The sequence below is a fragment of the Manis pentadactyla genome, chromosome 13, assembly GCF_030020395.1.
Source record: "Manis pentadactyla isolate mManPen7 chromosome 13, mManPen7.hap1, whole genome shotgun sequence".
NCBI classification, from domain to species: Eukaryota; Metazoa; Chordata; class Mammalia; order Pholidota; family Manidae; genus Manis; species Manis pentadactyla.
Window position 1 is genome coordinate 14,287,414 of NC_080031.1, and position 21,944 is coordinate 14,309,357.

General features: G+C 46.0%; 1 protein-coding gene across 4 annotated transcripts in view; it reads left to right on the top strand.

The window, feature by feature from the left end:
* Positions 1 to 21,944, top strand: part of FLI1 (Fli-1 proto-oncogene, ETS transcription factor) — a 112,646-nt gene that overhangs the window by 74,439 nt on the left and 16,263 nt on the right. For all 4 annotated transcript variants that reach the window (XM_036930042.2, XM_036930043.2, XM_036930041.2 and 1 more), the window contains one exon: positions 7,627 to 7,692. In XM_036930042.2, coding sequence (XP_036785937.1) covers positions 7,627 to 7,692 — 66 coding nt within the window. The remainder of the gene's footprint in view (positions 1 to 7,626; positions 7,693 to 21,944) is intronic.

Genomic DNA, 21,944 nt, shown 5'->3' on the forward strand with positions numbered 1-21,944 from the left:
CCTCTTATCCTTGGGGGTCCCTCTGGCACCCAAGCCCCACCTTTACTGGCTGGTTCCCAAACACCCTCCCCAACTAACCAGGGTGCAGGTGCTGCAGGTGGGTTGGAATCTGTTCCTAGTAGGGAGCGTTCTCCTGGTGCAGTCAGAAGGAAGTGAGCTTTGGAAAGGGAGAGGTTATGAAAGGTGTGCAGTCGTCCAAAGGATTTACCCAACACCAAGTTCACTAACACCCACCAAGCTTCCATCAGTTCGATATGAATTTCATTTGATGGGAAACATGCACAGACATAGGAACAGGATGCTCTCAGCCCGCTAATAACCTCGGCCCTAACTCTTCCAGAAATGCAGGCCAGGTGGGATGTCAATGAACCTAAGTATTAAGGGATTGTTCTGTGGCCAGAAAAGATTTTACTTAGATCTGGGACTTGAAGCTACAGGAAAACACATATGGACTCATTCTACCAGGGAGCTTTCTAATAGTCAGTCCTGTCCAAAGATAGCCTGGCAGCCTCGGGATGCAGGGTTTGCTGTCATGGCCAAGGCTGCTGGAAATCTTGCAAGGCTTAAGCTTCAGGAAGAAGGAATTTGATGATTGTAAAGTCCCTTCAGTGCTGGGATCCTTGCACAGCACCTTTGAGCCACTTTGCCTGGTCTTCTGGGCTCCAGGGTGGCTATTTCTCACCCCCTTTCCCTTGTTTGCTGGGTCTTCAACTTGCCATCTCTGCAGCTGTCTGTCTCATCCTGCAATAGTGCACTGCATGGGGTGGGGGCAACTCACACTGGCTGCAAAAAAGAAATATTTTTTTAAAAATGCCTTCGGAAGTTCCCACCCATGCCTCCAGTCACCCCTCCGAGGTATCTGGTAACCAGGGGGAGAGTGGGGGTGATGCAGTGTGTGTTAACACCAGAGCAATTACCTCATGTCTGAGTCTTGCTGCAACATGAGGTCAGCTGGAGACATAACCACTTCACAAAAGGGGGCAATTTTCCATCCAGTTTTTCTGAGCTTTGGAGAATTAGCATTTGTAATGATCTGTATTTTGTAGCCTTCGAGTGTTTATAGATTTTTTTTTTTTAAGGGATCTTTTCTCAGAGTTCTGCAATGATGCTGGCTAAGCAGGGCAGGGGTGGAAGCAGGCACACAAAAGCTGGGCATGAGGAGAGACTGGCAAAGCAAAGACCCTGACCGATTCTGCCCTTCTGCTTCTCCCGGCATCATATGGCAGGAGGTCCAGGAAGCACTGGCCCCTGTTCTTTCTTTGTGGGAAAAGAGAGGGACAGCAGGAGTGCGGACAGCATGCTCAGAACACTTAGAGGGCCCAATGATTTTGGGTTCCATGGCAGATGCCCTCGTTGGAGGAGTGATGGAGCACATTCGCACTCGGTTTGGGGGAAACCCGCTCATGCCGCCACCCCATCCCCAGGCCCTGCTTTTTGGCAGGTCTGTAACAACCCAAGTTCCCACTAGGGACTTCCTATCACAGAAGAACCCAAGCCATAGTCTTTCAAGTAAGTCTAGCAGCTGCTCAAAAGGCCCAGGAATTGGGGAAGGTAGTCACTGGTGACCATGAAGGAGGAGAGTGGACAATAAGAGGAAAAGGAGTGAGCATGGGGAGAAGTGGAGGCCTGCAAGTTTGGTATTTTGGGGGTAAAGGTAGGAGGGCAAGAGAAAGTGTGGATTGCTTCTCCTTTCCTTCTTTCTTTTTGAGACTATTTGTAGACATTAAGGAAGATGCCCCAAAGCAATACAAATAGGAAGTTTCCAGAAAGGAGCTTATTAGGGGAACAGATTTCCAGAGTTGAGAGGGGATGGAACAAAACACACACATGATACAATGTTGGGTGAAACAGCTAAATAAACAGCTGTCTGCATTGATATGAAAACCACGTCTGCCTGCAAAAGCAAAAATTAAAATACATAGTATTGTAGGTAGTCTAGAGGCCTTTTGAGGAACCTAGACTTAAAATGATCTGCCATCGTGGAAAAAAACTTCTGAGTCATGCTTCTTTTTAACTGGTGTCCACCTTCAGGTTCTAGCCTCTGGGACCCTGTGGCATTGGGTGGCAGTTGGCCTGCTAAGAGGCCTGCCAGAGGTCACAGGCCTGGTGACTGTGTCTGCTCTCTGGATTGCTGGGAACTCCCTAGTGCCAACCAGCATTGCTTCAAACACTTTATTGTTTTTCCAGACTTACTTCCAACGGATGTTTTGTGCTTAGGCAGGGAGGCCAGTGATTTGGGGAAAGAGGCTGGGGCAGTTGAGTTGAGGCAAGGGGAAGGGGTGCTAATTTCTCCTGCTTCGTCATCTGTCCTTTTGTTGAGGAGTGGGGGCGGGCTTCAAGGATGTCCACTTTGGCATGAGGTGGAAGGAAAAGAGCTGAGCTCCTTGACACAGATGGAGGAAGGATCTCAAGCTAAGGAAAGTCAGTAGGTGAGAGTCGGAGACCTTCTAACTTAGCTGTAAGTCACAACGCTCCAGACGGGTTGGAGAAGCACCAAAGTGTCTGATCTCTTTGGACTTCAGAAGGAGAAAAGAAGCCTTGTAGGGTAAGAAGCTCTGCATCAAAAACACAGTTTCACTTAAGGTGCTTGAGTATGTATGCTGCTTGTCTGGGAGGCAAGCTATACTTTAAAATGTTAAATACCAAATTTTAAACTTAAAACGGTGTCTTCCAGGGCAGAAAGGAAAACAGCAATGTCCTGGCCGCTCTCTGCCCTGTCTGATGGATGGTCTGGCATGCTAGGATTCATCTGGCCTGCCTGGATGTGCTTGTTTTCCATGCTTTGGTTTTTCAGTTATTGCAGACCAAGTGGCTGTCCCCTGTGCTGTCACTCTGCAACACCATCCACACTCGGAACGCCGGCGGGGCGCTGAGGGTGGGAACAGGGGAGGATGCCCACAGGTCTTGGGACCATTCCGGAGCCACCTGGGGAAACCAGGGCTCAGGCCTGCACCCCCCCGCCCCCCCGCGTCATTCACTTCACATGGACAGGATGCCCCCTTGTGGGCAGCACGTGCACAACTATTTATAATCCCATTTTAAAGCCAAAGCAACTGAGGCCTGTAGTGCTTCAGAAATGGGCTAAAAGAGTTGCAGCCCGTGGAGCACAACCTGGGACCTCAGACCCGGGCCCCTTAAGTCCCAGTTTGCAGCTGGGCACACAGTCTTAGGCTCTGAAGTGAGACACTGGGTAACCTGCACCAGCGTGTCCTTCATTCTCTGCTTTACAATTGGCCTCACTCTCCTGGAGCTTCCTTGGGTCAGGCCGCTTTCTCCACACCATTTTCTGTTTCTTTTTTTTTTGTACCAAGAGATAAATGCTTTCTGAAAACTTTCCAGGGACCTCCTGGAATGAGACAGATTAAGCCAAGCCTATCACCCAGCTAACCCTGTCCTTCTCTCTGCCCTGTGTGCCCCCCACACTGGACCTGGCTCGGCCCCGCCAGTATCTTTGTCAGGCACACCCTGTTTGGCAGAGGCCATATTTATGGTCGGCAGGCTGCGGGAAATGAGATTGGGCGTCACAAGGCAAGACTGGGCCGGACCTCAGAGGAAGCCAGAGCTCTCCGCAACTGGCAGTTCGGACTCAGGGCCACTGGGGGGAGTTTGGGGTTTCTGGGAGCCCCAAACGTCCTGCGGCGGGAGGCCAGAGGCAGAAGGAAAAGGTGTCTTCTTTCATTTTACAAAAAGCTCTATTCTGTACAGACACCTGTGTCTGAACTGTGAAAAATACGAAGAAACTGTGTTTTTAAATAGTGGCGGCACAAGAGAATGAAATATGTTGTGTGACAGGGAGACCACAGAGAAGGTATCTATCTTGATTCCGATTTTTAATTTAAGCCTAATGGAAAACACATTTTGCAGTTTGTGGCCTCTTCCCGGCAGCCTCAGCTGGCTGGGCAGAGGTGATGGGTCCCGGCAATTAAGCCCATTGAAGTATTACCCCTCCCAGGCCCCAGTCGGGCCAGTAAAGGAGAACAGGACTCACGCAGAACAAAAGACCAGATTTCCCTGGACTCAGTCATCAGCCAGGCCTGTTGTTCAGCGGGCAGAGCCTTATTCCCTCCTGCCTGCCGCCTCCCCACCTACACTTCAGCCATTGACGGCGGCGGGCAGAGAAAAGGGAGGCCCACATTCAATAGGCTGCCGGGAGGCAGGAGACAAAGGCTTTGGCACCAGGACGCCAGTTGGCTCTCTGCTCCAGGTGTCCCACATGAAGAGCAGGTTAGGTTGGAGAAGGAGAGCTGAAGAAAGCCTCATTGTTAGGGGCTACCCCACACCTGCAAGCTTCACCCTGGTCATTTCCATTTTGTACGGCATCCACTGATGGACGGACTCAAAAATGGAAAATCATTTGTTCCTAATACTTTCCCTTTGGGAAGGCATTGCATTCTGAGCAGCGGCCGCTTCATGCTTTTCCGGGCCCCACGTGAATGCCTGCACACGTGCATAAATAAATAAGCAAACAAACCAATGTTTTAGTTGAACTGTACCATACAGAGATGTGCAAAACTCACAAATGCACAAGCCGAAGAATGGTCACAAAGTGACCCCCCTTCTTGTCTAAGCACGCCCAGCTCAAGGGTCAGCATAGGGGCCCCCTGATGCCCACCCTCCATCACCACTCCTTCCTCCCCAAAGTTGACCACTGTCTGGATTTCCAACAGCATAGGTGAGTTTTGTCTGTTTCTTAGATTTAGCCTGGAGGCTTTGGGGTCTGCTGGACTGAGAGCAGGTTTTGTCGATAGATCAGAATGGGAATCCTGTCTCCTGGGCCTTCTAGCTGTGTGATCCTGGGCAGATTACTTGACTTCTCTGAATGTCAGTTTTCTCATCCGTGAAGGGGGGATAATGTGATCCTGGCTTTATGGGCTGGTGTTAGGATTAAGTGAGAGAATAGATATAAGTGATCTGGCACACTGTAAGTGTCCCCAGAGGGCTGGCTTCCCTCCTCCGCAACACAATCTGTTCACTCTGACAAGATAGTGTCAGGAGAGGCTAGAGCTCATGAGTGAGTTGGCCCCCACAAAAGGCAGAGGGAGCCCCAAAACAGGAGAAAGAAACCCAGAGCCACAGAGTGGGGGTCCAGGATCCAGGGAGGGACTTCTTGCATGAGACGGAGTTCCCTCAAGAAAAGGTGCGCTGCGCTACCCTCTGTAGCCTGAAGAGCGAGTCAAATAAAAATCAGGGAAGAGAAGGGATTGTGGGTCCCTTAGGAGGGAGGCCAGATGTTCCTCACCAGCCCCCGCTAGGGGAAGGCAGCCTCTCCTTCGAGGAGTGAAACTTGAACCAGGAACAGTCTTCAAGGCAAAATCCTTTTCCTAGGTTACCATGAAATATGTATTTCATGCAAGCTTTGCAGAGGTCAAACAATCCTTTCTCTTGGCTTTCTGGGAGTTTCCTGTGGAATTCATGTATGCCCAAAGAAGAACTTTCACCAACGGGGGAAATTTAATAAATGTGGTTTATCTAAGCTTCGTGCTCTTAGCTAAATCTACACTAATGACTCAGGCAGTTTGCTCCACTGAGACCATCATTTTTCTTTATTTGCTCCAGCCATGAGGTTTCAGCCTAAGGGAGAGAATGTCGGGGACAGAGAGGCAGACATTCTTGGTCTCACTCCTGAGACTTTTTTCTATTCCTTTGGACCGTTCAGTTCCATTTCTTAACCTCCTTCCAGTCATGGAGGATTATTTCTTATTGCAGCAGAACCCATTCATAACTCTCATTCCAGAGAACAAGATGAATGCTCAGCAAGCTCTTTTATAAAGAGTTTATTGTCTATACCTGTGGTGTCTGTGGGGAGGAGGGATATAAAAATATTAATGCCAATAGCTGGCATTTCTTGAACGCTTATTATGAGCCAAGGTCTGTGCTAAGCACATTACAGGGATTAATTTATTTAATCCTTACAACAGCCATGTTAGGTAGGTGTTAATATTAACCCATTGTACATATGAGGAGCTTCTGGCTTTGAGAGATTAGGTTAATTGATGGAAGTCACAAAGCTCGGAAGTGATAAGAGGCAGGTCTAATTTTAAACGCTCATCTGTATAACAACTGTATCAAAATGAGGTTGTCCCAGCCCCTGTCCTTGACATTTTTGCAAGTGGAGTAACCAAATGCATCTGGTCTTGGAGATTACGTGCATGTGGCTGTCTCATTTCTAAGTGGTATGCCCACATCCACACTTTGGCATACAGTGATCTCATACCACCTCCGGGCTGCCTCTTTCTAGTCAGGAATTGTTTCAGAGCTAGAAGTTTCAGTCACCCATGCCAGAAGTCATAGATGCTGGGCAGTTGGGTGATTCTTCCATAATTCTGTCCCTCAGCATCTGGTCTGGAAGGACACAGTTTTCTCTGGGGCACACCAGCAAACACCCACAGCTGGGGGAGGCCACAGCTCCATTCCTGTATCCCTGCCATGACTTGAGACCAAAAATAGGGTGCCTGACAGCCTGCTCCCTGGCACCCAAGTTAGTCCACTCATCCGCAGGGAGCAGGGGAAAAGATTGTTTTGATAGACTTTCTTAGCCTCAAACACATATGTCAGGCTTGTTGTGTCCTTTGTAGAAACAGATCCCAGCCTGGCTCTTGATAACACATCCCCAGGAAACTCTCAAAGGGAATTGCAAAAATACCTACATTTTACAAAATAGAACTCCTGAATTTGTGTACAACTGAGAAATCTAGTTCTAGGAAAGAAGGGAGAATATTCTTTGCATGCAACAACAATGACCAAAAAGCTATCATCCCTTTAAAATGCCTCGACTAGCTTTTTTACATCTACATCTGGTTAAGAGTAGTTACACATGCAAGTTTAGTTTTAAAAGGTTGTACAGCAGACTCTGGGATGACAGAGAATTCAACGGGTTATGCCTCATGGTCAGTTGTATTCTCTCAGATATGCACAAAGGGAGGCAAGAGTTTCCCACATCCCCAGCACCAGCTGAACGTCCAAGCACCTTGGCCACCGGAACAGGACCTGTATGTGAACCCAAAGGATATCATCTCAGAAAGGAACTGCACCAGCTTCTCCTCCGGGGTGTGGTAACCCACCAGCTACAGGCCAGATCTGGCCAACTCTGGCCCATGGACAAAACAAAGCAAAAACAAAGAAGAATGTGCAACAGAGACTGTATTTAGCCCGCAAAGCCTAAAATATTTACTATCCAGTCTTTATGGAAAAAGTTTCCCAGTCCCTGTGGTTGTTCAGCCCTTCATTCCTCTGATGAAGAAATCAGGTCTAGACCCATAAAGTCACTTGCCCGTGGTCCCACGGGGAGGTCACAGCAGAAGCAGCAGTGGCCGGGTGCTCTGATCCCCAGTCCTGTGTTCCTGCCACGGCATATGGTGTGGCCTCCCAAGAACTTCAGAGTCATAAATGTGGCTGCTGGGCAGCCACAAGCATTCTGTCCTAACTTCCTCTGACCCTAACTCCAGGAAGCCACTCCAGTCCCCCAAATGGATTATATTAACTTGTTATTTCTCTCAAGGAGCACTCCAGCCCCCTTCTCTCCCCGCCTCTTCTGCTCTCTCTCCCTCATAACCTACTCACTTTATCTCCTACTCTTGATCTCAGAAGAATGTCATGGTTATAACCCACTTTTTCGTTGCCTTTCAGGTTCACTGTTGGCCTATAATACAACCTCCCACACAGACCAGTCCTCACGACTGAGTGTCAAAGAAGGTGAGTCTGTTCTCTCATGTGTGTGGGATTTTCCCCAGTACCAGGCATGTCACAGCTCCACACTGCTAAGATTGGCATGGGGGACTTTGGGTCTACACCCCAACTTTCTTATCCCACTCAGTTTTTTCTAGAATGCAAGACAAGAAGCCAAAGCTTATCCCATTTTCTATGGGATAAAAAATATCCCATATGTCCAGGTTTTAAAATATCCTGCAATAATACCATAAAGCTATGACTTGAAGTTGTGACTCCATAAAAGAGAACACGTTGCTTTAGGATGAAATAGATCCTGCTCACTTTCAAAACCGAAGGCTGGAGTTTTTTCTGTTGGAGATAATGAAATGAAGATTTCAAAGATTCTGGCAATGTTGCAGTTTTAAGGGATTTTTTTTCCCCCTAACGAATTTCAGCAATGCCAACTCATTTTTAAAGTGGAGATTTGGGGATTTGTCTAGTTGATTTAGTCAGAGAGAGAGAAAACAATCTCAGCAAATGATTTTTGCCACTGAGGATTTGGGCAAACATTAAGATAGCATTTCTTAGAATCTCAAATATGAAACATGAAGATTTATTGCTCCAGATTCTGTGCTAGATTCTAGGCCTTTAAACAAGTGAATGAGTCACAGTACCTAGATGAAGGGGGGAAAATGTGAGTGAAAAAGATCTGTCCAAGGTGAAAGAAAAATTTCATGGAAGAGGGACATTTTGAGTGGGAGCTTGCAGAATGAATAAGAGTGTGGCAGGCATTATTTCTTCTTTAGCTGTCTCTCCTTTGCTACTTTTTCTTTAATGCACACCTGCCGTAATACAGAATGAATGAAGGCAGGGGTTTTCGTAGCACAGTGTAATATATTTCAGAGAAACATAAACCTCTTCTTAAAGGAAGAGTCTTAGAGACCATTTGTTTCAAAATCTTCCTGGGTTGTAGAGGAAACAGACCCAAAGAGCCTGGGTGTCTTGGCCAAGGTCACACTTTCAATCACATAGGACTTCGTGATTCCTGTGAACAATTTATAATTGGATGATGTCCAGGAAATATAGTGCATGAAATACATAACAATGAATCTGTCTTTAAGCATTTATGTTTTTCATTTGCTTCCTTCTTCTCTGCCCCACTCTGGGTCATTCCTATTTATGCTCCTGTTTTCCTTTCTAAATCAGATTTATTGGACTCTGCCATGAAAACTAGAGTTAAATTGACTCATTCTACAGTCCAAGCCATAGTTTACTTGGTGACCTATTTAACATCATGTTGCAGAGGTCTGTAAGAAAGAAAACTTAGCATAGAGACAAACACATTACATTGGAGGTCAGGGTGCTGTTGGCTTACATTGAGGACATCACTTCATGCCCTGAACTTGAGTTTTTTGTCAAAGGGGCTGAACTAAATCATTAAGAGTCAAGCCCTGACTTGGCTTCTAAACCCAGCTCTTAGCTTCTAAAGAGATGACCTCAGGTGAGGCCCAGGTCTTCATTCAAGGCCGCTCTGCTTTGATCTGGTTTACTTATCAAACTGAATGTTATTTGCAGATAGGGATCTACTTATTGGGAGGACGGAAGAGAGAGGGAGAGGATGACAGAAGGGAGGGAGGGAGAAAGGGAACCATTCCTGGAAAGTTCCTCCAGTTCTACAGGCTGACAAGGCCAGAATTAACCAGGGAAGCTCTGGGCAGAGCCCATGAGACCATCTCTGATATTGGGCTTAAAATACAGATGTTTGTTGAGAAGCAAGCCTGTCTGAGTTGAGCTGCATTGTAAGCACTCACCACTCCTCCAGGGCCCTAGCTCTCCTCTCCCGGCAATACTGCATCTCATCTGTTGGTCCTTTTGTGTCCAGGAGGGCATCTGTGCTGCCCTGGCTTATTCAGGCTTAGTGCAGGAGCAGCTAACTCTCGTGGGCAGCAGCCCCTCTTCCTAAATGAATTCACTGTAGTATCCAGGCAAATGCACGCTGCCGGGATGTCGTTCAGGTGGTGCTGGGGCATTTATCTCCCCATATCGGCCCTGGCCTCTAGAGATGATTAAGTCTGTGCTTTGCAGGTGCATCCTTTGTCCCCAGTAAAGCTTTCCACTTGAGCTCTCTTGCTGCTCTGTAGCCTCCCCCCATGTGAGGTGGTCTGAATCTGTCTGGCATGCACAAAACAGAGTGCATTAGCAAGACAAAGCTAACTGGGCTTTCTCCCTCCTTTTCACCCTCCTCCCCACCTCTCTCTGTTCTTCAGCGTTTGACTAATAGCTATCTTTATTTCTTGAAATATTAAATGGAAAAATAAAGAGAGGACATAATACAACCATGGCTCCATCTTGTTTGAATAACAAACACAGCCCCAAACAAACCAGAGTTTACCTATCGAGAGCACCAGCTCTGTGTGTGCGTGCGCATGTGTGTGTGTGTGTGCACGAGTGTGTGCACACACTTCACAAAGTGCAGGTGCTGGCATCAAGCACACAGGAGAAGTCGAGGAGATGGGTCTATAAAAGCTTCTTCCTTGCACTTACCAAATCAGAACGTCTTTTTACTTTAAAAGGGCATAATCACACTTCCAGCTTGTCTCTTGAAAATGACTGTACTCCAAGGGTTATTTGTGCCCAGGAAGTAAGGTGAGATCTTAAAAATTAGTTTTTAACAGTCTTTAAGCCCCTTTGAATTAAATATTCTGCGGTCACGGATTGGACCCTGCTAGAATAGTTGTGCGCCCTCTCTCTCTAGTGATCAAGGCTAGTGCACGTCCCAAGACAAGGATGGAAGCACTTGTCACCCATTTACCACAGCAGCCGGCACCGTGCCTCTGCAGGGTTCGGTGATACCGCAGACATTCACGCACTTTGCCTCTGCCTTGAGCTTGACCACATCCCTGAGAGGCAAACGTGATCCTGCACGGTTACTCTGATCACCTCCATGTGTGGAGAGAGAAGGGGAGGCCCGGCAATACGAAGGGGCTGATGAGTGGCACACCGCGCTTCCGCGGCAGAGCAAGGCCCCAGACCCATGTCACAGGTGCAAAGCCCCTTGCTTCAGATGGTCTCCCTGGCGAACACCAGCTTTCCCTTCTAGTTGAATTTTTGTGAAAACAATACCTGGCTTCCATGTAGTTTGGGCAAAGATTTGAACATTTTCTATTAATTTCCACTCTCATCACCATCTACATCCCTGCACTAGCCTCTGATCCCAAAGATGAATTCATATACAACCCCTATGGAAATAACCCTAGTCCCAACTGCCCTAATCCAAACTACCCCATAAGCAGACTACCCAGGACTAAACATCCTCTCGATCTGTCTCTAGGCCTAATTACCCCTAGTGCTAACTTACCCACTAGTCCTAACAGCCCCCTAGTACTAACTAGCTCTAGTTGTATCTCTAATCCTAACCACCCCAGTCCCAGGACTCCTAGTCTTAACTACCTGTACCTAGTCTTATCTACCCCCAGTTCTAAGTACCTAGTCCTAAGTACCCCAGTCCTAATTACACCCTCGTCCTAACTACCCCTAGTTCTAACTGCCCCTAGTCCTAACTGCCCCTAAAAGCCTTTCATTAATATTAATGTCCTAGGATAAATATTGTTTGAGGACCTTGAGCAGGCAAATTCAGAGAGACAGAGTAGTAGGGGGAAATGGGGAGTTACTGTTTCAGGGGACATTTTCAGTTTGGAAAGATGAACGGATTCTGACAGTGATGGCTGCACAATGTGTATGCTCTTAATGCCCCCAAAATGTACACTGGAAAATAATCACAGCAATAAATTCTGTGTTGCATGCTGTACCACAGTGAAAAATGCAAAACTAAAAATTAAAAATACTTTTAAATACTGGTGCCCAGGCCCCAAACATAACCAATTAATTCATACTCTCTAAGAGTGATATGTGGATATTGGAAATTTTTTTTAAGGTCTTCAGGTTATTCTTAAAATCTGCAGCCAAATGGAAAAGCCCTCTTGAACAGAGCAGACACAAACTACTAGAAAGAGGAAAATGAGACCCATCTCAGAGCCAGGCTAGGTTTTCTAGGAGATTCACTGCGTGGTTGATCTTGGCATTTCCTGGCACCACATCAACCTAGAAAAGGATGACAGGACCTACTGGCAGACTGATAAAGGTGTAGGTTGAGCGAAAGGACCAAATGACTATGATTAGTTCTTTTTCATCATTTTCCTTGACGATGCTGTGATCATCACTGATTTGACAACTTTAGTGTATCACTTTGCATCTCAGAAATTCCATCTTATATGTCCTCAGTTAATGTACCTAAAAAGTAGATACGGTGTTGGTAACTTGATTTTGTGGGAAACACCTGGTTTCTAGAAGTTAAGTAGCCTTTCCAAGTCATAGGAGTCCTGAAGCCAGGGCCACCGACTCATCCACACCTCCTTCTTCATCCTCCACACTTGAGGGGAGCACATCTGCACTGGGCACCGGTTGAAGCTGCACTTTGTTGTCCCAGGTAAATCCTGCCCTAGGAGCTTGCCCACACCCCACCCAATGCTCTCAGCCTGACAGTCAGCAAGCAATCATCAGCAGACCTCTCCTTCAGAGCTGCTCTGCATGCCTAAACCCTCATTTCCTTAGCTCCTCATGCTGGATCTGTTTAAATACCTCTGACTCTCCAAAAGTCAGAGGATATTGAGCTCCTGGTTTATTAACTCCTGGAACTCATAAACCCACCAAGGGCCCGTGTGGCACTGAGCTTCTAGCCACGGCCTGGGAAGCCTTTCAGGACCTGCTGCTCAATGCAAACCAGCTTCTCTGCTGCAGGCCGATTGTCGGCTTAGGGAAGAGCTGTCTCCAGCAGTTGCCTTGGCTAATGGATAAAAAGTCTGTCTGCTTATACTCTAAGTATGGGAAAGAGAGGGGAGAAAGGACCTTACCATGTCCTTTATAGGGAAATGCCTAACTGGCTCTGAAGATCATGCTAACAAGAGTCCTGCTTCTCTCAAGGAGATTTCCAGATGGCAGGGGCCTGTGCACACAGCAACAACCCCGTTTTTTGCAGCCCTTTATTGTTTGTCAAGCATTTGCACATCCATTGTCTCATTTGCGCCTCATGCCATCACCATGAGACAGCAGGGCTGGTATTACTATGCCCGTTCAGTAGATAATGAAAACAAGACCCAGTGAGATTACAGGGCTCATTTGAAGTCACCCAGGCCTTGGGGAAGAGCAGGGCTCACGAGCAGGGCTCACACGCAGGTCTCCGGTCTTCTTTCCTCCCTCCAGGCAGTGTCTGCCTCACATCATTATCTCCACAAATTCCATTCAAGCATCTGACAACGTCTCAAAATTCTTTCATTAATGCTGCCCATTTACCTAAGCCAGGTATTCATCTCCTCTGTCAGCATCACAGCGTGCCAACTAAAAACTCTGGACTCAAAACAGACTGTGTGACCTTAGACAACTCATTTATTTTTCTCTACCGCAGTTTCTTCTTGTTAAAATGAGGATCATTAGTGCCCGCTCAGGGATGATGTAGTCCTCTGAACTCACTTAGCATGGTGTCTGACATATCAACAAGGGCACCGTGAATTATAAAAAAGTTTAATGTATGATTGCAAAATAATTAAGATATTTTTGAGGATTTACCATATGCTAACACTGTTTCAAGGGGTGTGGGGGAGACTGTACCATATTATAAGGAGGTATACATATGGAACTATTAAGGAATACAGGCACACCTTGTTTAATTGCACTTCGCAGATACTGTGTTTTTTACAAATCGGAGGTTTGTGGCAACCCTGCATCAAAAAAGTCTATTGGCACCATTTTTCCAATAGCCTTTGCTCACTTCATGTCTCTGTGAACCTTTTTGGTAACTCTCACAATATTTCAAACTTTTGCATTATTATTTTATTATGTAATGGTGATCTGGGATCGATGACCTTTGATGTTACTATCGTGATTATGTAGGAGCTCCCCAAATGTGCCCATATAAGAAAAGTGAACTTGACTGATCAATGTGTGTTCTGACTGCTCTACCAACCCACCATTCCCCCATCTGTCTCCCTCTTCTTGGGCACCACTATTCCCTGAGATACAACAGTATCGAAATTAGGCCAATGAATAACCCTACAATAGTCTCTGAGTGTTCGAGTGAGAGAAAGAGAGTGACATGTCTCTCACTTTAAATCAAAAGCTAGAAATGATTAAGCTTCGTGAGGAAGGCATGTCAAAAGCCAAGACAGGCCAAAGCTGGGCCTTTTGCACCAGTTAGCCAAGCCGTGAATACAAAGGAAAAGCTCTTGAAAGAAATTAAAAGTGCTACTCCAGTGAACACATGAGTAATAAGACAGCAGAACAGATTTATGTTGATACGGAGAAAGTTTTAGTGGTCTGCAGAGAAGATGGAACCAACTGAAACATTGCCTGAAGACAAAGCCTGATCCAGAACAAGGCTCCTAACTCTCTTCAATTCTATGAAACCTGAGAAAGGTGAGGAAGCTGCAGAAGAAACATTTGAAGCCAGCAATGGGTGGGTTCATAAGATTTAAGAAAGAAGCTGTCTCCATAGCATGAAAGTGCTGCATGAAGAAGCAGGTGCTGATGTAGAAACTGCAGCAAATTACCCAGAAGATTGAGCTAAGATCATTGATGAAGGTGGCTACATAAACAGATTTCACTGTAGACCAAACAGCCGTTTAGTGGAAGAAGATGCCATCTAGGTCTTTCATAGCTAAAGAAGAGAAGTCAATGCCTGGCTTCAAAGCTTCAAAGGACCGGCTGCCTCTCTTGCCAGGGGCTAATGCAGCTGGTGACTTTAAGTTGAAACCAGTGCTCATTTACCACTCCAAATATCCTAGTGCCCTTAAGAACTCTGCTGACACTACTCTGCTGTGCTCTGTGTATTGAACAGCAAAGCCTGAATGACAGTACATCAGTTTACGTGTTTACTGAATATTTTAAGCCCATTGTTGAGACCTCAGAAAAAAAGATTCCTTTCAAAATATAGTAAAATTTTGTCAAAATAGTCAATTCTACTCATTGACGATTCATCTGGCCGCCCAAGAGCTCTGACAGAGCCGGACAATGAGATTCGTGTTGTTCTCATGCCTGCTAACACAACATCGATTCTGTAGCCCATGGATCAGGGAGTCATCTCAACGTTCAAGGCTTATGAATGACGAAATGCAGTTCACAAGGTTATAGCTGCCATAGACGGTTATTCCTATGATGGATCTGGGCAAAGTAAATTCCTTCTGGAAAGGATTCTGCATTCTAGGTGGCATTCAGAACATTCATGATTCGTGGGAAGAGTTCAAAATATCAACATTCGCAGGAGTTTGGAAGAAGTTGATTGCAGCCCTCATGGATGATTTTGAGGGGTTCAGCGCTTAAGTGGAGGAAATAACTGCAGACATGGTAGAAATAACAAGGGAACTAGAATTAGAAGTGGAGCCTGAAAATGTGACTCAATTGCCACCATCTCATGACAGGTGAGGGGTTGCTTCTTATGAATGAGCAAAGAAAGTGGTTTCTTGAGGTGGAATCTACTCCTAGTGAAGATGCGGTGAAAATTGGTGAAATGGTAATAAAGGATTTAGAATATGCCATACACTTAGTTGATAAAGCAGTGGCAGCAGGGTTTGAGAGAATTAACTCCAATTTTGAAAGAATTTCAACTGTGGGTAAAATGCTATCAAACAGCATCTCATGCAACAGAGAAATTGTTCATGAACGGAGGACACGATAGCTGCAGCAAACTTTATTGTTGTCTTACTTTAAGAAATTGCCACAGCCACCCCGGCATTCAGCAACCACGGCCCTGATCAGTCAGCAACCATCAATACTGAGGCAAGATGTCCCCTTGCTGAAAGCGTACCGCGTGCTGAAATCTCTGATGATGGTTAGTGTTTTTTTAGCAATTAAGTAGTTTTGAAAGTAAGGTAGAATGTTTTTTAGACATAATGCTATTGCACACTTAACAGACTACAGTATGGAGTAAGCATAACTTTTATATGCACTGGGAAACCAAAAAATTCATTTCACTTCCTTTATTGCCATATTCACCTATTGCAGTGGCCCAGAACCAACCTGGCTATATCGCCGAGGTGTACCTGTAATATGAAACTACATATAATGAAATAGAAAAACTCATGCTGCATACAAGAGGTTCTCTGACAGTAACAAAGAGATGGAAAATCATTACATGCTAAAGTTGAACATCCAAACCTTTCATGTGGCGAAAGGGATATAAGGCCAGAGAAGACATGGATCCAGCCAACCACACAGGGAGTGAATAGCAAGTGGCAGAGCTTGAAGCCACTCAGTACTTTAGTCAGGAATGGACCTAAATTCTGAGTCATGCCTTCCTCTGCCCCATTCATTCGTATCTCCATTTATTGAGAACCTACTATCTAGGGCACATTATGCTGAGCCCCGGAAAGTTGATGCACCCCAGCACCCACCCTCAAGGGTCCTATGGTCCAATGGAGGTACAGGCAGCTCAGTGAGTCATTGAACACCATGTGTTGGAGTGTGGGTGATGTATTACCAAATCTTGCCATTTACATCCTCCATGGGACATCCTTTATGATTTAATTTTAAGGTTGTAGTGAGAGATGGGAGGCCTTGAGAATTATGCAGCATGGTGGGACTGGAAATGGGTATTGAAAGGAAGGGAAGGCAGTAAACCCCAGACTCCAGTCTGTGTGGCTGGTCTGTTGTGGATGTGAGAGCTGCATGTGCAGGGCCGTGTGTATTCAGGTGGGGTCCAGGAAGCGACCCAGGACTGTTCCTCTGGGAGCACCAGTGTCTCCTTACGTGTGACGTGAGCAAGGTGGGGAGCCTTGGGTGGCACTCTCTGGGGCTTGCACAAATCCGAGAGACTGGGTGCAAGTGGGTGTCTCACTGTGAGGCAGGACACACGGCACAGGAACTGGAAGCTAGGGATTTGCTGCAAAATAACCAGGGTTGGGGGTGAGGGGAGCAGAGCTGAGATAAGAGTGGCTGCAAGTTCATGGTTGTTTGAGCAGGATGAAGGGCCCTCCGGGGTTCAGTGGACTTTTCTCTCTGCTTTTCTGTATCTTTGAAACATTCCAAAATTTAAAAGATGTCTCAAGCAGTTTTGTTTTGATGGAAGAAAATGTTCAGGCAGAACTTTTATTCCTGAAGCCACACACTGCATGTACAGCACAGTGAAAGAGGGCGATGTGTTTTGGGGTGCAGCATTTTGGGGGTGTGGGCTTTGGGCAGCATCCTGAGTGTAGTGTCTGGGGGAAATGTGCTCGGTCTGGGCATGGGCTCTGTGCCTGTCCCCCTGGGCAGGGCAGCATGTGGGGGGTTGGCCTGGAACAAGTGGGCCTGTAGGAAAAGGCCTGTCATTCTGTGAGGTAATCTCCTGTTATTTTTAGGGAGTAAATAACATCTCTTATGTAGCAGGTTATGTGGCTCCAAAGGCTCTATGTTGACTAACGTGCACTTAACATAGGGGGTATTGAGGCTCCACAGGAGGGCCCGTTAAGAACTCTGTCATTATATGTTTTTCCTTTATGATGAAATGCCCCTAATCCATTTTTAGCAAAAGCAGGACTGACTGCTGAACGTGTGTGAGAGTGTGTGCTGCCCTGTGGTCCAAAGGCAAGATTTATGATTGCAGAATAGACGGTAGCTTGCTCTCTCCATTTTATTTCTTTAATTGTTTTCCTTAGAAATTCCAGAGTTAATGTTTTGTCTGCTTTCCATCTGACCCTCTTTGGAGAGCTGTGTGTTGTTGTGTTTTTTTCTTTTCTTTTCACCAGAGAGAGGCTAAGAGAGAGAAGGAGAAAGAGGAAGAGAGAGAGAGAGAGAAAGACAGGGCTGGAAACAAAGAATCATTGTGTCTACACTGTAGCAGGCAGGAAACCCCAATCCCCAGGGAATTCAGCCAGCCAGCCCTGTCCTGGAGTCAGACTCCAGCTCTCTGAATTCAATTTGACAGCTTGTCTGGGACACTTTCTAAGTAACCATTATCCTTCCTTTCTCTAAGTAAAAGAACTGTTATTTTTTTCCGTGGGTGTGCTCTGTGCGCTGTTATCGCACATGTGTGGGTTACATGCTTTCTCTAAATTATTGGAAACACTTAGCCTGTTTCCTAAGACAAGTGTAAATCTGTTCAAGGATAACAAGGCAAGTGACTTTCAGTATTGTACCACTGCCTTATGAGAGGCAAGTATAGAGGAATTTTGTGGAGCATTTTTTTTTCTTTTCTTTTCCAGTTAAGGCATGAAATTCCCTTATTTGAGGAGCTCACCCATCTCAGGAATACTTCAAATTGTGTATGTTCTATTGCTCTGAAGGTTTCTTAAAAACAAACAAAGACATCTTTCAGTGATCGTCTCCTCAGTTTCTGTGTTTGATTGATTACTTTAAAGAGCTATACCTCCATACTTCTCACTGTGGGAGGGAAGTCAGGGGTCTGCATGTCATCTGTGAGCCCTCTCTATGGGGCTGACAGACACAATTAGGGGGACTACCTGGGGTTGGACGGGGTCCCTCTCCTCTCCTGTCTCTCCCATCACTCAGACCAGTTGACTTGGTCAGCCCAAAGGGATGGTGCAGCAAAGCCAGCCTTTCTGGTGTTTGCATATTATAAAGGGCATCCCGGTTCAGGATGCGCAGGATGCCAGACCCACAGGTCCCAGGACGTCTAGATCATTTAGAGGTTCAGAGGTGTGACGGCCTTGCTCATTTAGGTCCCGACCAATGTTAACCTTAAAAATAAAGCTTCCAGTTATTTTACCATAAAATGGCTTTATTTAGGAAGAGCATAGAATTGCAATACGGGACAAGCAAGCTATGGCGAAACCACGAGCATGTACACATAACAGAGGAGAAGAGACTGTTTTACAGAAGAGGAAAAGCTCGGGACTGTTCTAAGCAAAAAGTCCATCGGAGGAAACTGGGACTTCCATGTGTCATGGCTGCTCAGTGGCTGAGTTGTAGCAGTGTCTGGTTGGCTGGGCTCTTGCCAGGCTGTGGCCAGGGTTGACAGAAATGCTTCCCTCCTCCTACCGGCAGTAAAGTAACCAAAATAGTATGAGTTGCAAGACATCCTTGCCTTCCTTCCTGAGAGGTCTGTAATTGACCAGGAGGGGTGGGCATGCAAGCCTACTCTGCAGGCCTCCCAACTAATATCCCTGAGGCTTACCTTTATCAATTTTCACACCAAGCATTTGTCTTTCAAATATGAATTGATTCCTCTCCAGTCTGTTCCAAACAGAATTTTGAATGTTTCCTGGTCTCCCTTTGCCTCCCCTTCCTGCCCATCCATATCCTAGAAACCACGCTCACCCTTTAAGGCCCAGGTCAGATGACATCTCCTTAGTTTGGTCTCATCCACCCCTTTGCTTGTACCCCGTTTTCCAAATTTAGCTTTCAAGAGATTCAATCATAACTGTCTTTGGTCTTGCAAAACTTGAGACATCTTGGAGGTGGAGACCATACCTTAGAAAAGGCCATTGGATAGATGGATGAAAACTGTGGGCAAAAATTATCCCCCAAGAGTTTGGTCTGAAACTGATTCTTTGTGATGTTTCTAAATATGGCAGCGATATGTCAGCTTCATCCTGTGCAGATATTGGCATGGCACTTGCCTTTCCTCTCCACCTTGCCTTAAGTTTCTTTATCTGACCCCAGGGAAATTTTCTCGAAGCTGTGCTCCATCCCAATCGTGAGTAGAGGACAGAGCTTGCTAAGAACTCCCCTTGGAGGCCTTGAGATCTGGTTCTCCTGGCTATGTGTGCCAATGAGAAAAGAGGGGAGGACAAGACCAAGTCAGGGCAAGGTTATACTGCAGGGAAATTGACTTCTGCTCATTTCAGCCTTCCTGTTCCTTCCTTCTTCGTGTCTCCCTGTGCCATTATGAGCAAGAATTTACTAGTGCCTACTGTGTTCCAGGAATTTTTCTATTCACCTCACATTTACACTTCTTAACAACCTAACTCAGTTGGTACTATTATAATTCCCATTTCACAGATGAGAAAACTGGGGCACAGACAGGTTCAGCCCAAAGCAAAGCTAGCAGAAGCAGAATGCAGTCCATTATTGCAGGCCTGTCCCCACCCAGGCCACAACAAGCCTTCCCAACTGCCTCTTGCTGTTCCATCCTCCACCCACAGAAGGCCTGTTTTTTCCAGGAGGCTGATGTCATCTAGCTGTTAAGATTATATGATTAGATTAATAGATTCCTTCTATGGTCCCAAAACCCAGAAACCTCACTCAATGTATTCAGTTTTTGCATTTTAAGAAGCACATTAGGTAGTTTCATAGATGTTCTTTCCATTATTATGCTTTACAGTTTACATAGTGTTACACATCCTTTTGTGTTCAATAATACATTTAAAAGAATAAAGGAAAAAGAGATTTTAAAAAGGAAACAATATATCGAATAATACTCTACCAACAAAGACGGCAATAAACTTATTTTTACAAATGAGGGTAGGTAGATATTAGTCCAATAAATCTAGTTGTGAAGTTTACCTCAAATTACACAGGTAAGCAATTCCTTGACCCGTTCTCAAGGAGGAGAAATAAAGTTACCAGAATCTCCTGGGACCATTTTAAAGACCACTGTCAGGATGCCCCAGCCACCCTGCCCCACACTTTTTTCTCAATTCCTACGTGCCCTTGGCAGGTGGAAGACCTGGGGAGGAAGTTAGAGCTGAGCATTTGTGCTCTTAGAATAAGAGCCTGCCATTGCTTCTGAAATCTTTTCCCTCCACATCATTGCCACCACTGAGAGCCAGTGCTTCATTTGAATACTTCATGGAGAAGAAATGTGCCTTTGACGTCCTGCTTTGGCATCCTTCCCCTTCCTGCCATCACAGTATTGGCCTTTTCTTGTCCGTGTGCCAGCAGGTCCCAGGCCGCTGGTCCTGTTTCTGGCCACTTAGAAGCTCCCACTTTGGTCTGGCTGCCCCCTCCGTGGGCATGTCTTTCATCTTTATGTTTGTCAAAGCTGCTCTTAGATGCTCCCTGGAGAAATCTAGCACCTGATGGGCATAGAGCTGCCCTGTAGCATTTATATGGTGGCAGTGAATGCACAAACCTTGCCGCATTTTAATATAGGAAAATGGCTTTAAGTAAACCTCCAGGGGGAGGAGAAAAGGTGCAAGGCTGGGGGAAAGGTACCTGCAGGAACTTGACCTCCAGAGCACCCTTCCAATCCAACCCAGCCCTACAGCTGCTGCCCCCCCTCTCCCGTGCCCCCACTACGAGGGAGGGGCCGCTGTGACCGTGAGCGCTCAGTGGGAGAGTCCCGCCTCGGTCACAGCAGCTCCTCAGTGGCGTTTCACACTCACTAAGCGGGCCATTCAGGTTGCACATTTCCGATTCATCTCCAGACTCTTGACGGTTGCTATTTTAGGCCTCCCATCTCTATCAAGTTTTACTTTGACTCAGACATTTCATCCCATTCCAGATAGCAGAGCTAAGACTCAAAATGAAATTGGCCTTGGTCACTCCATTTCCACTACCATGGGGTCTCGGTTGTTGCAGAAACTGGAAGTGAGCCCTTTCTCTGTGTTGAGGAGTGGGGTCCCAAAGTACTTTGGAAAGAATAGTGTAGGTCCATGGGTGCCCCAGATGGCCCCCCCAGCATCCACCTCCCCACAGGGTGAGTGCCAAGTGCACTGATTTAGACATTCTACAGGGAGGCTTCTTGGAGGCAGTAGCTACTGGAAAGTATTTAAAAGAGGCTTGGTTAGTCTCCTGATGACAAACCAAATTCTATCCCTCTGTATCTATTTCTTTCTCTCTCTCTTTCTCTCTCAGAAAAGAGATAAAAAAGGTTCTCTCCTGCTAGACAGTGGAGTAGTGTTTGGGGCATCTTACAGTGACAAAGCAAGGCTTAAATTAAATAGCATCATTTGTTATTTTGATATTAAAACTTGCCCCAAGTTCTTTTTATAGATGTAACAACCTAGTCTTTTGAGAAGGTCCTACCTAAGGTAATAAAGAACTTATTTCTCATGAAATATCCCTTTGAGTACTTCTTTGAGAAAGGAATTTTATGGCTAGAAACACCAACCAGGACCCATGTGGGCTTTTTCTCTCAGTCTCAAGACCTGGAAGCCCCCATAGGTGAGGACCTATAAAAACCTGGACATGCCTCTTGAATGAAGTTCAAATTCTTGTGTCAAGCATACTTTTAAAAAAAGGGATGATTAAGTGTGATAATTACTTTGTCTATTGGAATCCAACACATCCTTCAAAGCCCAATTCAAGTCCCACCTTCTTCAGGATGTTTTCCTTTCTCCCAAACACTACAGTCTACTCTCAGAACC